The following is a 12,770-nucleotide window of genomic DNA, read 5'->3' on the forward strand; positions in this document are numbered from 1 at the left end:
TTTCCTGAAATGGAACCTTGATAAATTAAGAAGTGGATCTGGCAATGTTTAAATTGACAGGAAATGGTGGTGGTTGTTGGCTTTTGGGCATTTTCTGATATTCTCACCCTAAATAATAATTCATGGTCATCGGTGTGCGGTATAGATTATGGACCGAAAAGATTTAACCCTTTTGATGCTGTTCAATCTCCAAAAACCTTCTCCTCACATGCGGCAAAAAGGTTAAAATGTGTTTCGTGGGCCCATGGAGCAGGTACTTCAATAATGGGCGCAGTACACCCTCCAAAGGGTCGCTAATCTGGGACCCTATCCTCGACAAGCTCACCCACGCAGGACTGTCTCATCGACCGTACCAGCCTCCACCTCTCTTTTTATTGTTTTTTTATTTTCAAAGGGGGCCTCCCTCCCGAAAAGTGACCTCTCTGACTGCAATTTGAAAATCAACCAATCAATCCGATTATCAAAAAATGATTATTTGCATCGCACTCATGTCAATCAAGCAATCAATTATGTCTTTGAACCGTGTTTCTGCGATGAAAAATAACGATTTTGTTAACTTTGCTAAAAACGTGGCTCCGGACCACCGAAAAATGGCCATTTTAGCGACGATAACAAAAACGTGGCTGCGGACCACCGAAAAATGGCCATTTTAGCAACGTTAACAAAATCGTTATTTTTCATTTTTTGATTATCGGATTGATTGATTGATTTTCAAATTGCAGTCAGAGCGGTCACTTTTCGGGATGGAGGCTGGTAGGGTTGATGAGACCTGCGTGGGTGAGCTCATCGAGGAAAGGGTCCTGGATTAGGGACCCTTTGAAGTGCTTTAGCGAAAGTGCATGGCAAGGAGGAAAAAAAAGTACGTTCACAGCAGTGAAAGGGTTGAGCACATTCTATTTTGAACTACAAAACGGGGAAGGATAAGTGACATCATTGGACTGATAATTAATGACTGATAATTAAGAACTAAAATAAAAGTACTGCAAAGTAAAAAAGGCATACAGTACAATAATTATTACAAATAAAATTCTGTCTAGTCCTATTCTGTATAAAAATGCATTACACAGAATGTATTAAAATTTTTGCATCAAATAAATCATGGAAGAATATTTTTTACAATTCATTAAATTCATCAAATTACAACAGAAATAAAATGTTACATAAAACTACTTCTTTAAAAAAAAAGCTGACTGATGAGTTTCTCCTTCTTCCTGATGGGTGATTAATTCTGCAGCCGTTAGCTACGTAGAGTTCCATCTGAGCAATCCAACATATTTCTTCCGGTTAATATTTTCAATACAGCATACTCCCGATTATCTGGGCTAATGATGGGAGAGGCAGCACGAATAATCGGAAAACACGAATAATCCAAACTTTCAATTGAAAACCATTTAATTTTCATAATTCATGTAAATCAAACGATTAAATATTATTTATGCACATCGTCCGTTATTTTAGATTGCTTTCCGGAAGCATTAAGAGCTTTCTTTTCCCGACCGCGATCTTTTTAGCGGCGAAAACGTGATTGTACTCGCATTCCTACTGCTCCGTGTATTACCTGGTTTTCGAAAACCACGCATCTGTGGCTGCAAGATGCTTACACGAATGCTTCAAAACCACTGTACGAGGTCGGAAACTACTGTCAGGCACCACGCTGCGTACTCGCGTCTCGCACAGGTTGTCCGGGATGTAACTGCTGCGGGATGTGGATCCGTGATCACTGAGCGCGATCGAGCATCGTGATGCTAGAAAAACAGGAACACGGAACTCCCGTGAAGGCAACGGGCGCGCAATCACGCCATCGCGCAGGAGCAGTTATAGGAAACCAGGACTTACGGAAAATTGTCTACGCAGACGAGTGCCCGATTACGACTCATGCTATCTCTACTTCCACTTCCCACGCTGCCTTCGCTTCTACCATTCCCTTTCACTCCAGTTTGACCTTTACTTGTCGCGGCGTAAACATGCCCGAGTGCGACGAAATCTCCGGCTCCCTTAGGCTGTATTCAAACGCATGCGAGTGCCCGATTACGACTCATGCTATCTCTACTTCCACTTCCCACGCTGCCTTCGCTTCTACCATTCCCTTTCACTCCAGTTTGACCTTTACTTGTCGCGGCGTAAACATGCCCGAGTGCGACGAAATCTCCGGTTCCCTTAGGCTGTATTCAACCGCATGCGAGGCCACGGCGATAATTGTGAGTTTGCGATATGAAATATGCAATTAAAGATCGTTAACAACATTTTTCCTACTTTAAGATTGGGTGAACATTGAAGAATCTTTCAAAATAAATTAAGAGTTTTTTTCCACCACTGATCGTCGTCAGCACTGCTAGATCAGACGTTCAAGTAGACTTGAAACATACCTTGTCAGAAAGTAAATCAAATAATTCTATTTTACGAAGGGAATTCTAACAGAAATATAAGTCCGGCATAGCCTAGCATTAAAATGCAAATATCCGCGTGCTTCTGCGTCATTTTTTTTAATATCGCGTAAAGCATCGAAAAAGTGGAAAACACATGCACGGATAAGCCGCAACATGGATGAGCCGCAGCCGGATAATCGGGAGTCTGCTGATGTAGATAAGTCACTACTCCACATAGTACGTAGGCATTACTGTATTCGACTAAAGATGTAAAATTTAAGAGTCAGTTCCAATCCTGGCAGAGAAAAGTACTTCATGACTCTTTAATGAAGCACTCACAAGTTAATAATTCAGAATGGCATTACTTATGGGTATGGTTCAAAATTATTTATTTACAATTGCATTGTCCAGAGACATATGGAAAACATTAGCAGTAAGTCAATAAGACACTTCATTCAGTGGATTTTATTTCCAGAAAATTTGCATGCTGTCATAAACTAAAGTTTCAAAATGAAATCTGAAATTAGCTTCAGATTTTTTTTTTCAATTTTTACCAGGTAATTAGAGAGATAGGTTCTCTGTGGATATTATTATTTTTTCTAAAAGAAATATGATCATAAGGAAACATAAAGAAAAATATTTTGAAGTTCATGCTCATAAGAGTATATGAAAGTTTACATTTATAATCACCAAGAGTTTTACAGGTTAAATTTTATAAAAAGATATAAGACACAAAATTAGAAAATTATCAAATGACTCTTTGCATGAGCAAGATATCCAGCCCAATAAAATGAAAATACAATAAGAAGAATAACATGCATTTTCACAATATAAAAAAACATACACACACCAATAATCCCAAAGATAACATTCTCATCAGTTTTAAGTTCAAATTTTGAGAAAATGATCTGTAGAGGATACTTAGTTGGAAATCTTGTACTTAGAAAATAATAATTCAATATTTCATAAAATTAATATCTAATGCTGAGTGGAAAACTACATTACACATTAGAGGCTTCTGATTTTTTTAAACTCTATGATTTTGAATGAATTAAATAAAAAGAGGGTTGTGAACTAAACAGATAGATAGGTACTGAAAATGTTTTTCTATGACAATGTAATTCCTGCATGCTAAGTTTTGTATGATGTACACATATCAACCTAGAGCTTTATTAAGCGTATGGTTCAAGGGTAAAGGAGCCCCTTGACATATAAACACCTTCACAGTGATTGATGTCATTGGGTGTCATCCTAGTCTCACTCAGGGAGAGCAGTGATGCCATATGGCATCGTTTTGATCCCAAAGTCACTACCGCCTCAGCAGGGGAAAGCTAGCTGTTAGCCTCATCAAATGAGTTAATCAATAGAAAATTTAAAGATTCAGTTCTTACATCCAGAAATTTGAGGGAAAAGTAAGCAAATGATTTTTCTCTCATATAAAAAGACACCACATTAACATGTGACCAAAGATTACTTAACTTACAACTTTTAAAATATTCTAGCAATCACAAACAGTAAAGAAAAATTTCCATATTAAATATATAATTTTAGTTGCCAGTGTTGGATAAGAGATTAATTTTATCAACAGCGTTTAACACAAGGGTTTCAACATAGGTACATACTATTATTTGGAGAGGCTTAAAGTCAATCCACAAACATCATTTTCACAACTACATAACAGTTACACAGCATAGGTTAAACAAATTAGTGCTTAAATTTATTCACATGGTACATATTTTTATGAATTAACTCTGCCAGATTTCATAAATATAAGTCTTTGTAAATACTGGTTTTAGCACTTAATTCTTGCATATTTCCATTCAAAAATATGCATAACCAAGCTGCTGGAGTATCAATAAGGAACAAACACCATTAGTTCACATGAAATAACTTGAGTCTTGATTTTCTTCACATGTGCATCCAAAATCAGCCCTTAGTTAATTCAATTTTAAAGCTATGGTGCAAAATGTTGGAACCACAAATGAAACTATATACAGCTCTTTCCATGGTCTGTATTCACTCAAGAGCAGTCACTCCGAACAACTATGTTGAATGCTGAAAGCACTTTCAACTTCTTATCCTTTAACTTCTAACTTTAGTCATGGACTATGTCATGTTTCTTCATCCATTGAATACGAAGAATGTCTCAATGGCTTCATCATTGTCATGAAGAATAGGGAATCTAAATCAGCTCCCTAATAAGTCATTCTGTACACACATTGTGATAAGTACATATATACAAACATAACACTCACTAATCACATCCCAAGCTTAATGGATTCTTCTTCTGCAAGGAACTGCAATGAAAAATAAAAATGTTTACATATTTGAACTGATAAATGCAATGTCAAAGATTAGGTACTTTATGCAAGATGAAAATTTGCTTATGCAACAGAATGTTATAACTATTCCAGTGTGTTTCATTACAGCCATTCAAAGCCAACCCAGTGAGAAATGGGTGGTGGAATCCACGTGGAACCCACGTGGAATCCACGTTGAGTGGTGGATATTTGGTGGTGGTGGATATTGAGTGGTTGGACCCACGTGGAATCCACGTTGATTTCAAGTGGATTTGTGGTGATTATCATAAAATGTTAAACAGAATTTCTAATTTGTGGAACTTAACTCTCTGGTGACATTGCGTCATTTATCAACCTGAAGCCACGCTAGTTATGTGAAAATGTATCGCACATTCTATTTTTATATAATTCGTGGAAAGGCAGCCATGAGAGCACATGAAAAATCGTAGACACATATATAGAAGGTTTAGATATAGAGTGGTTGAGGTTTTAATGGTTTTAGGACAGCACCTACTGCTGTTTTAATTTTTCCACCAAATTTCCACGTGGGTTCCACGTTGATTCCACGACCAAAAACACGTGGTATCCACGTTAATTCTCCACGTGGGTTCCACGTGGATTCCACCACCCATTTCTCACTGGGAAGGGAACCCAAAAATGAAAGAGGAAGGAATCAAATCTTCATATAGATAAAGGCTCCAATTATAAGAAGAATCTGGAAGTACAGTGCAGTACACTATGAGAACTTGTCCAAGTAATACATAATGATGCATAAAACTATAGAAAGAAATGGTATAACATTAAACTTTTCCTCTGCCAACTGCACTTTTCAACAAAATTCAAAGACAAGAACCAATTTTTACAACATTTTTGGAGGGAAACAAAATCTCATGAGATTTTGGAAGTTAGGTTATTTTTTAGCCTCATTATCTGAGCGATAGATGAGATGTTTGAAAAATGTATTCCCATCCTCAGAAATTTCTTGAATTTATGTCAATTTTAATGTCATCACTTGCAGAAAAGGCTACTGGGGTCATTATTCTGGATTTTTCTGACTTTCCAACAATCAGTACTAGGCTGTTCAATTCAGCGCACAAGATCATTTCAATATTTTGACTGAGTATTTAATGAACTTCATTTTGACTGTGGGTGGCAGACACAGAAGACATCATTTTCAAACAGAAAAACTAGTAAAATAAAAGGAATATTCATTTGGGGAAATCTGCTTAAAAAGTCTAAATATTTTGAAAATTTATCGATAATTTTAATTTCACCAGTAACCATGATTTACCATCATTCATAGATTGGAAAAGCTTAGGTAAAGATTTATTGTGGAAGTAAAAGATAAGATGAGGCCCAAAAAGTAAAGGAAAATTTGCATGAGGAAAACATTAACAAATCATAAAAACAAGCACAAAATATTTCTGGAAATTATAGATTTTTAAGAAAAAAAGTTTTGATGAATAAAATAAAGGAAAAAAAGGTGAGCCGATATTTACACTATTGGATACAGTTCCGCAGAGCCTTATTTCTGAAGTGATACGAACCATGTTTCACCAGGGAACACCACAGGGAGATCATGCTTCAATCACTATTTCACTGTTTTTGGTGGAACAAATTGAAAAGCCCAGAGATAGACTTTCAAATTTTTTAACACACACAAAAATCAAATAACATCTATTTTTAGCGAACAAATATAAGTGATACATAATGATATAACTGATTTACTTACTTGTCATTTCAGTAAGTATTAACATTGAACTTCACTTTACTTTTGCTTAATTGTTTGTGGAATGGTAATGTGGATCAGGATACTCATCATATTCCTCTTCATAATCCACATCTGATGGGGGCTCCGGTGTGGCAATATATGTTGATGGAGTGGTAACAGGTGCAGAATAGCCCTGGAGGATTTAAGAGGAATTAATGAGCAAAGGGAAAAATGGTGGGTACAACCTTTTTGCAGTGTATGTTGTCTCCCAAAAAATGAAACTTATTTTTGGAATGAAAAGGAAAGCAAGCTGAAATATTTTTTTTTTTCCAGTGAGCAATCAACTCTCCCTTTTTGACCCTGCCTTGGTAATAATACTTTTTCCTGATGCGAGCAGGAGCCAGGAGCTTTCTTTTTTAGAATATGGTAAAATCTTGGAACTGTACAAAAGTGTAGTGGACAAAAATTGCTCTTTGCAACTGCTTCCCAAAGTGATCACTGGCACATTCAAAAAGAGAGCCGAGTCAGAAATTGTATCCTGAAAGCGATGCTTCCCCGTAAAACATAGGTGACTATGTGTGTTGCCGGAATTACACTTGGTAGTCTGTATTTCTCTTTTATTAAAATAAACAACTTTTTTCACCTTTGCCTATTCCTGAAATTGCTGAAATTCTTAACCTTAGACCAAATCATGAAAACAGAGCATCCACATTAAAGGCACATAACCTCATTTTTCTATCACAAAGCTTGAGAGAGAAAAAAACAAAATGGGGAAAGTATGACTGACTGGCATTCTAAAAAATGAATATAGTACACAGAAAATTTTACCTCAACTGTTAAACCCACAATCACATAAACTTGATTGTTTCTGGCTTTACTTTGTGAAAATCCATTCTTAATAATAAAACGTTATTATCGTGTGGAAAAGTACAATAACGTTTTATTATCCACAATCACATGCCAAATCATTTAATTGATGGATGCAGCCAATGGGATCGTTCACTTGTACCCGAAATTGCAATTATTAGTGGCATTAAAAGACTTCAGTAGATGGAATATAAAGATAAGCTTTGCCAACAAAAATTATCTATCCCATTCACCTATTTATTCATACACGTAAAATATGAAAACACAAAAGATGCAGATCACTTTTTGTGGGTAGGTTGCGTAATATGAAATCTGACACATCAGAGAGATAAGAGAGAGTGACATTATTAGAGAGACTGTTCATGAAGAACTGTTCCTCTAAGGAAGTCATCACTCATAAAAGTGTAAACAACAACAAAGCAAGCAAGACCCACACAAAAGGCCAAGGTTTGGAGGAGAAGTGGTGACACACTCGGAATGAGTTTCTGATGTTATCAACTTATCTGCAAATGCGTTAAGATCATAGATTTTTCCTCACAGATGTCTTGAGAAGTAAGCATGAATCAATTAAAACAGAAAAAGTAAGGGCCTCTTTATTTTCCAAACTCTATCACTATCGATAATAATAAAATTTGCAGAATAAGTTCATTATTAGCTCAACTTAACCCTTTCACTGCTGTTCAATATCCGAAAACCTTCTCCTCACATGCGGCGAAAATGTTAAACTGCGCTTTTCGTTGGGCCATGGATCAGGTACTTCCAGGATGGGCATGGTACATTCTCTATAGGGTCGCAATTCCAGAACCCTTTCCTAAATGAGCTAACCCTTGCTGGCCCTTATCTTGGAGTGTGGGGTTTCCCTCCTGAAAAGTGACCGCTCTGACAGCAAATTGAAGATCAACCAATCAATCCGATCATCAAAAAGTGATTGTTTGCATCGCACTCCTGCCAATCAAGCAATCAAGTATGTGTTTGAACCGTGTTTCTGCGATGAAAAATAACGATTTTATTAGCTTTACTAAAAACGTGGCTGCGGACCACCGGAAAATGGCCATTTTCGCAAAGTTAACAAAATCGTTATTTCTCATCGCAGAAACACAGTTCAAAGACATACTTGATTGGCAGGAGTGCGATGCAAACAATCTTTTTTTGATGATCGGATTGATTGGTTGATTTTCAAAATGCAGTCAGAGATGCAGATGCACTTTTGGGGAGGGAGGCCCCCCGCTCTGAGGGTCGAAAATAGGGGCCAGCGAGGAGCCAGTGAGGAAAGGGTACCGGATTAGGGAATTAGGGACCCTTCGAAGTGCTTTGGCGCAAGGGCTGAGCGCATGGCAGGGATGAAAAAAAAGTACGTTCACAGCAGCCTGCCGTGCGAATGCACCAGGTACGTTCACAGCAGTGAAAGGATTAATTATGTCACTGACTCACCAGCTCAGTGAATGTAACCTATGAGCACTTACCTTGGGAGGTCTCCATCCACAGCCAGGAAGAGGAAGGCCATCGGGACCAAGAGGACAAGGCGCATCCAGTCCAGGAACACCTTGCTCACCCTTGTCGCCTTTATCGCCTTTCCGACCCCTTTTGCCAAGAGGCCCCTGAAAATTAAGCACAGTCAAATTTAAACCCTGAGCACTAGGTTATTACAGTGCATTAAATCATTTTCTTTAGGTCTGAAAAAAATACTGTAACTGCAACTTGAACACTGAAAATAGATTAACACACTTTTTAAGTAGAAAACATTTAGCACCATCAAAAATATTACATGAGTTAAGATGATATTCAATGATGAGATTTTTAGCAGGATTTTATACTGTAATGAGTATCCAGTTTATACCAAGAAAATCGACAGCATTAGATGACTTATTGTTTATTTGATATGGTTTTATGTTGAGCCACAAGTATAAAGCGCATTTACGCTTAATGTACTGATCAGGCTTTTTTGAAAAATCTTTGTATTACTACATAAATAATGAACTTTAATAAATCTTAAAACTAATCTTTCTATAGAAACCATCATATTAGTGATTACTTCAAGAAAATATAACAGTAAAAATATATCAAAATCCAGCACCTGCCACTCATAGAATTAAAAATGACGATATATCACTTTCGAGAGCACTTCATCAAAATCTATATTAAAAATGTATCTATATAGGTGGATATATCTGAAATAATCCTAATATCTGTAAAAAGATGATATAAATCCAAGCTATGCTACTTAATTTCATGATGACCTAGCTCATGGCATCTACTTGTGCAATGTGTTCCATACCCTCGAGCATTAGGTATCTTTGCCTGATAAGTACACACACACAAAGTATACTAACTCAGACAAACAATCTATTTACTACAGTAATAGTTTTCATTTGTAAGTGGCAATGATAGAAAAAGTCATTGATTTTCAAATGACCACTTCCCATTTATTTTATATAATAGATAAAAAAATGACAAATAACTCACAGATTCTCCTTTAGCGCCCTTTTCACCTTTAGGTCCCTACGAATGAAAATCAGGCAGCTGTATTGGCAAAATGTCAGAATGATAGTGTTCTAACTCATAAAATAAATTGCAATGGAAAAGATGGAAAAACACACTCACTCACACAAAGATGAAAACCATGAAAGATAGGGAGTAATAGTTCAAAATGGGCGTTAAACAAAATTATTGAATGGATTTCTCCAAAATAGATTCATTGGACAAAAACGAGAGAAGAAATACAGTAATTTACTTTCACTGAAAAATTTAGAGAGGGTCTTTGCCAAAAATAGGTGAATGGATTACTTAGTAAGAATAAAACTGAAGAACCATGAAAGAAATTACTTGGGATTGAATAGGATAGTGCTTGACAAAGACAAAATCTCTTCATAATTTTATATGATTATATTTAAAAGGATATGAGCAATAGATTTCCAAATATAGGAGAGAAAAATTTAACGAAGCAGTACTTGATAAGAATTTTGAAAAATTTCATTCATTTGAATGCATTTACAAACAACATCCATACAGAATTTTAGCCATATATTAAGGTTAGTAAAAGCACTCGAAAAAGTTAGTTTGAAGTAAGAGCTAAGTGTATAAGCATGCTAGCATGCAAATTTCACCAGCAGTTGATTGATAAAGAGGATAACCACAGTTATCAGAGCAAATTTTAATTGCATATCCAAACTGACTTTATTCACAGAATGCAATTTTTAAATGTAAGAAGCAATTTAAGCAAGTGTTACTGCCTAATATAGTATTATAGAAGCAATTAAAAAGCAGGGGCTACCTCTGCACCAGGGATCCCATCAGTTCCCTATAATGCCAGAAAAAAATCATGTTAGTACCAAGATAATATCAATATGTGATGGCAACAACTCATAACATCTTCGAATAGCAGAACTAAGTAAAAATCTTACATAATTCCAAAACAGCCAATTATGTATGTACTAAGAAAACGGAACCAATAATAAAAATATGTGTATGAAAGGTCACATCAATCATTGCAGTTTGATCTCCTCTATAAATTAGGCATGCAAATCCTTTAAAAGAACTTTCACTATTGTCACAACAAGTTACAAACCCATGTCCTCAGGAAGCTATTGTAGTTACAACTGCTATGAAGGAAATGAATGTGATGGTTTTGAAGAAGAAAGTAATTAATGAGAATCACAAAGAGCTATTATATTTTCAACCATTGGATGCTCTATTTTATCCACTGACACGGCATAATAGCTTTCAAGACATATTAAATTGTGTATAGTTTACAACAAGGATTCAAGGGCATACCCAGGAACAAAACTAGGGGGGGGGGGGCAAGCCATTGTTGTTCAAATTGTAGGTAAGATTTAAGCATGGAAAAGGTGAATGAAATAAACATGTTGAGGAAACTGCAACAATTTAAAATTATTTGCTTGAAGAAATATTATTTTCCTTAAAGAAATTTGCAATTTTTGCTTCTGGGGGGGGCCAGGGCAGCTGCCCCCTCCTGCCCCTCGCTGGGTACGCCCATGCAAGGAATAATATTCACCAATTTTTATAGGAATTCGATTGCTTATGAATATTAAACACAGGTGTAAATACTTTCAATGGAACCAACTTAGATTAAATGTAAATAATTAAGAATGGCTAAAATTACATACCTATATAGCTATAAAATGGAAATAAGAATATTACAATAATTGAAACTATGCATGGGCCACTTAATTTGCACTATTTTGCTGATTCATAAAAAATTAATACATTTTGTGGAGAGCAGATATTTTTAAAAGTTACATAAAACTAAGGGAAAATAAAAATAATATGTATTCAATTTTCATAAATTTAATTTAAATACTTGAAACTGATAGCACTACTTAAAACCAGGGAGATGCTACATTTTACTATACTAATCCCGAAAAGTTATAAGGCAGGACTAAGCATGTTCATAAACATTCTGTTTCAGCCGAATGATATGAAATAGGTGCATTGTGTGATAAATATAATATTTGCACACATATTTACTAGGACATAACTGGATCAAAAATCAATAAAACACTCCCTAAAATAGGTATTTACACATTTTTCCAAATACATAACTGTGAATGAAAGGAAGTGTCTAACATTCTCTATTATTTTTTTATTTAAGGGTTGCATCTTCATTTGTAAAATGAAGCATGTATGAAAATGGTGGTGCAATACAATCAGTCTGACTGTGGCAATCATCCTAGTACCACTTACCTAGAATTGGAGTGGCTATTTATATGAAGTATCTACTGAAAAGCTCTGCTGTCCAGAAAATTTTTCAACTAGAAGGGGATGATTCATTTTTCTAAAGATACAATATGTTTTCCCTAAATACTGTATTTTTCTCTATGAGAATAAAGTCCATCAGTATGGTAAAATCTATGCTTTATTCCAGGCAGTGTTAGATGAAAATGTCAGGGAAGGAATTCAACCATGAAATTAGACTTGCAGGAAGATGAGAAATTCGCTTTGCAACTATTATTGATGACCTTAAATGACAAGAGATGAGCCATCCTTATAATTTTCATTGAATACTTTACTTATTTCATTTTGTAGAAGCAATGCCTAATAAAAAAATCTTCTATCATTCTTACAAAGATTCTTATGGCACTAACTGGAAACATTCTACCATTCCATTACTTTTTTCCCTTGAATGAAGGTAGAAATACACTTAGCAAAGCACAACCCCAATGGCTATTGATAACAGAGTTATTACAACAAATTACACTTCTCTTATGATATTGTTGCCATCAATTAGTCCTTATTACAATAAGTTAATAAGAAGTATTTTTAGGATGTTAATAATTGAAATTGTACAGCTAAAATGAACTTATTGATGAGTGCCTGTAAGAAGATTTCTTTGCTGGTAGTAGAAGGTTACAAAGCATTAAAAAAGTTATGAGGCATGAACTAGGATGTTATTACCTTTTTCCATTATAATGCACTAATTCGGGCTTTGATTTAAGGAATTTCACAGTCAAAGTTACAAAATTTTGCTCAATCGGGCATGAGTTCTTATGATAAATACTGGTTGAAACC

At 35.6% G+C, this 12,770-nt stretch overlaps 1 protein-coding gene across 4 annotated transcripts in view; it reads right to left on the reverse strand.

Moving 5' to 3' along the window:
• Positions 1–2,738: 2,738 nt before the first annotated feature.
• Positions 2,739–12,770, reverse strand: part of LOC124170671 (collagen alpha chain CG42342-like) — a 460,311-nt gene continuing 450,279 nt past the window's right edge. For 3 of the 4 annotated variants that reach the window (XM_046549557.1, XM_046549555.1, XM_046549554.1), the window contains 5 exons: positions 10,516–10,542; positions 9,708–9,743; positions 8,708–8,842; positions 6,399–6,570; positions 2,739–4,663 (listed from right to left, as the gene is read on the reverse strand). In XM_046549557.1, coding sequence (XP_046405513.1) covers positions 6,445–6,570; positions 8,708–8,842; positions 9,708–9,743; positions 10,516–10,542 — 324 coding nt within the window. In that variant the 3' untranslated portion in view covers positions 2,739–4,663; positions 6,399–6,444. The remainder of the gene's footprint in view (positions 4,664–6,398; positions 6,571–8,707; positions 8,843–9,707; positions 9,744–10,515; positions 10,543–12,770) is intronic. The other variant, XM_046549556.1, reaches the window with a different exon arrangement.

Source organism: Ischnura elegans, chromosome X (genome assembly GCF_921293095.1).
Source record: "Ischnura elegans chromosome X, ioIscEleg1.1, whole genome shotgun sequence".
Taxonomy (NCBI): domain Eukaryota; kingdom Metazoa; phylum Arthropoda; class Insecta; order Odonata; family Coenagrionidae; genus Ischnura; species Ischnura elegans.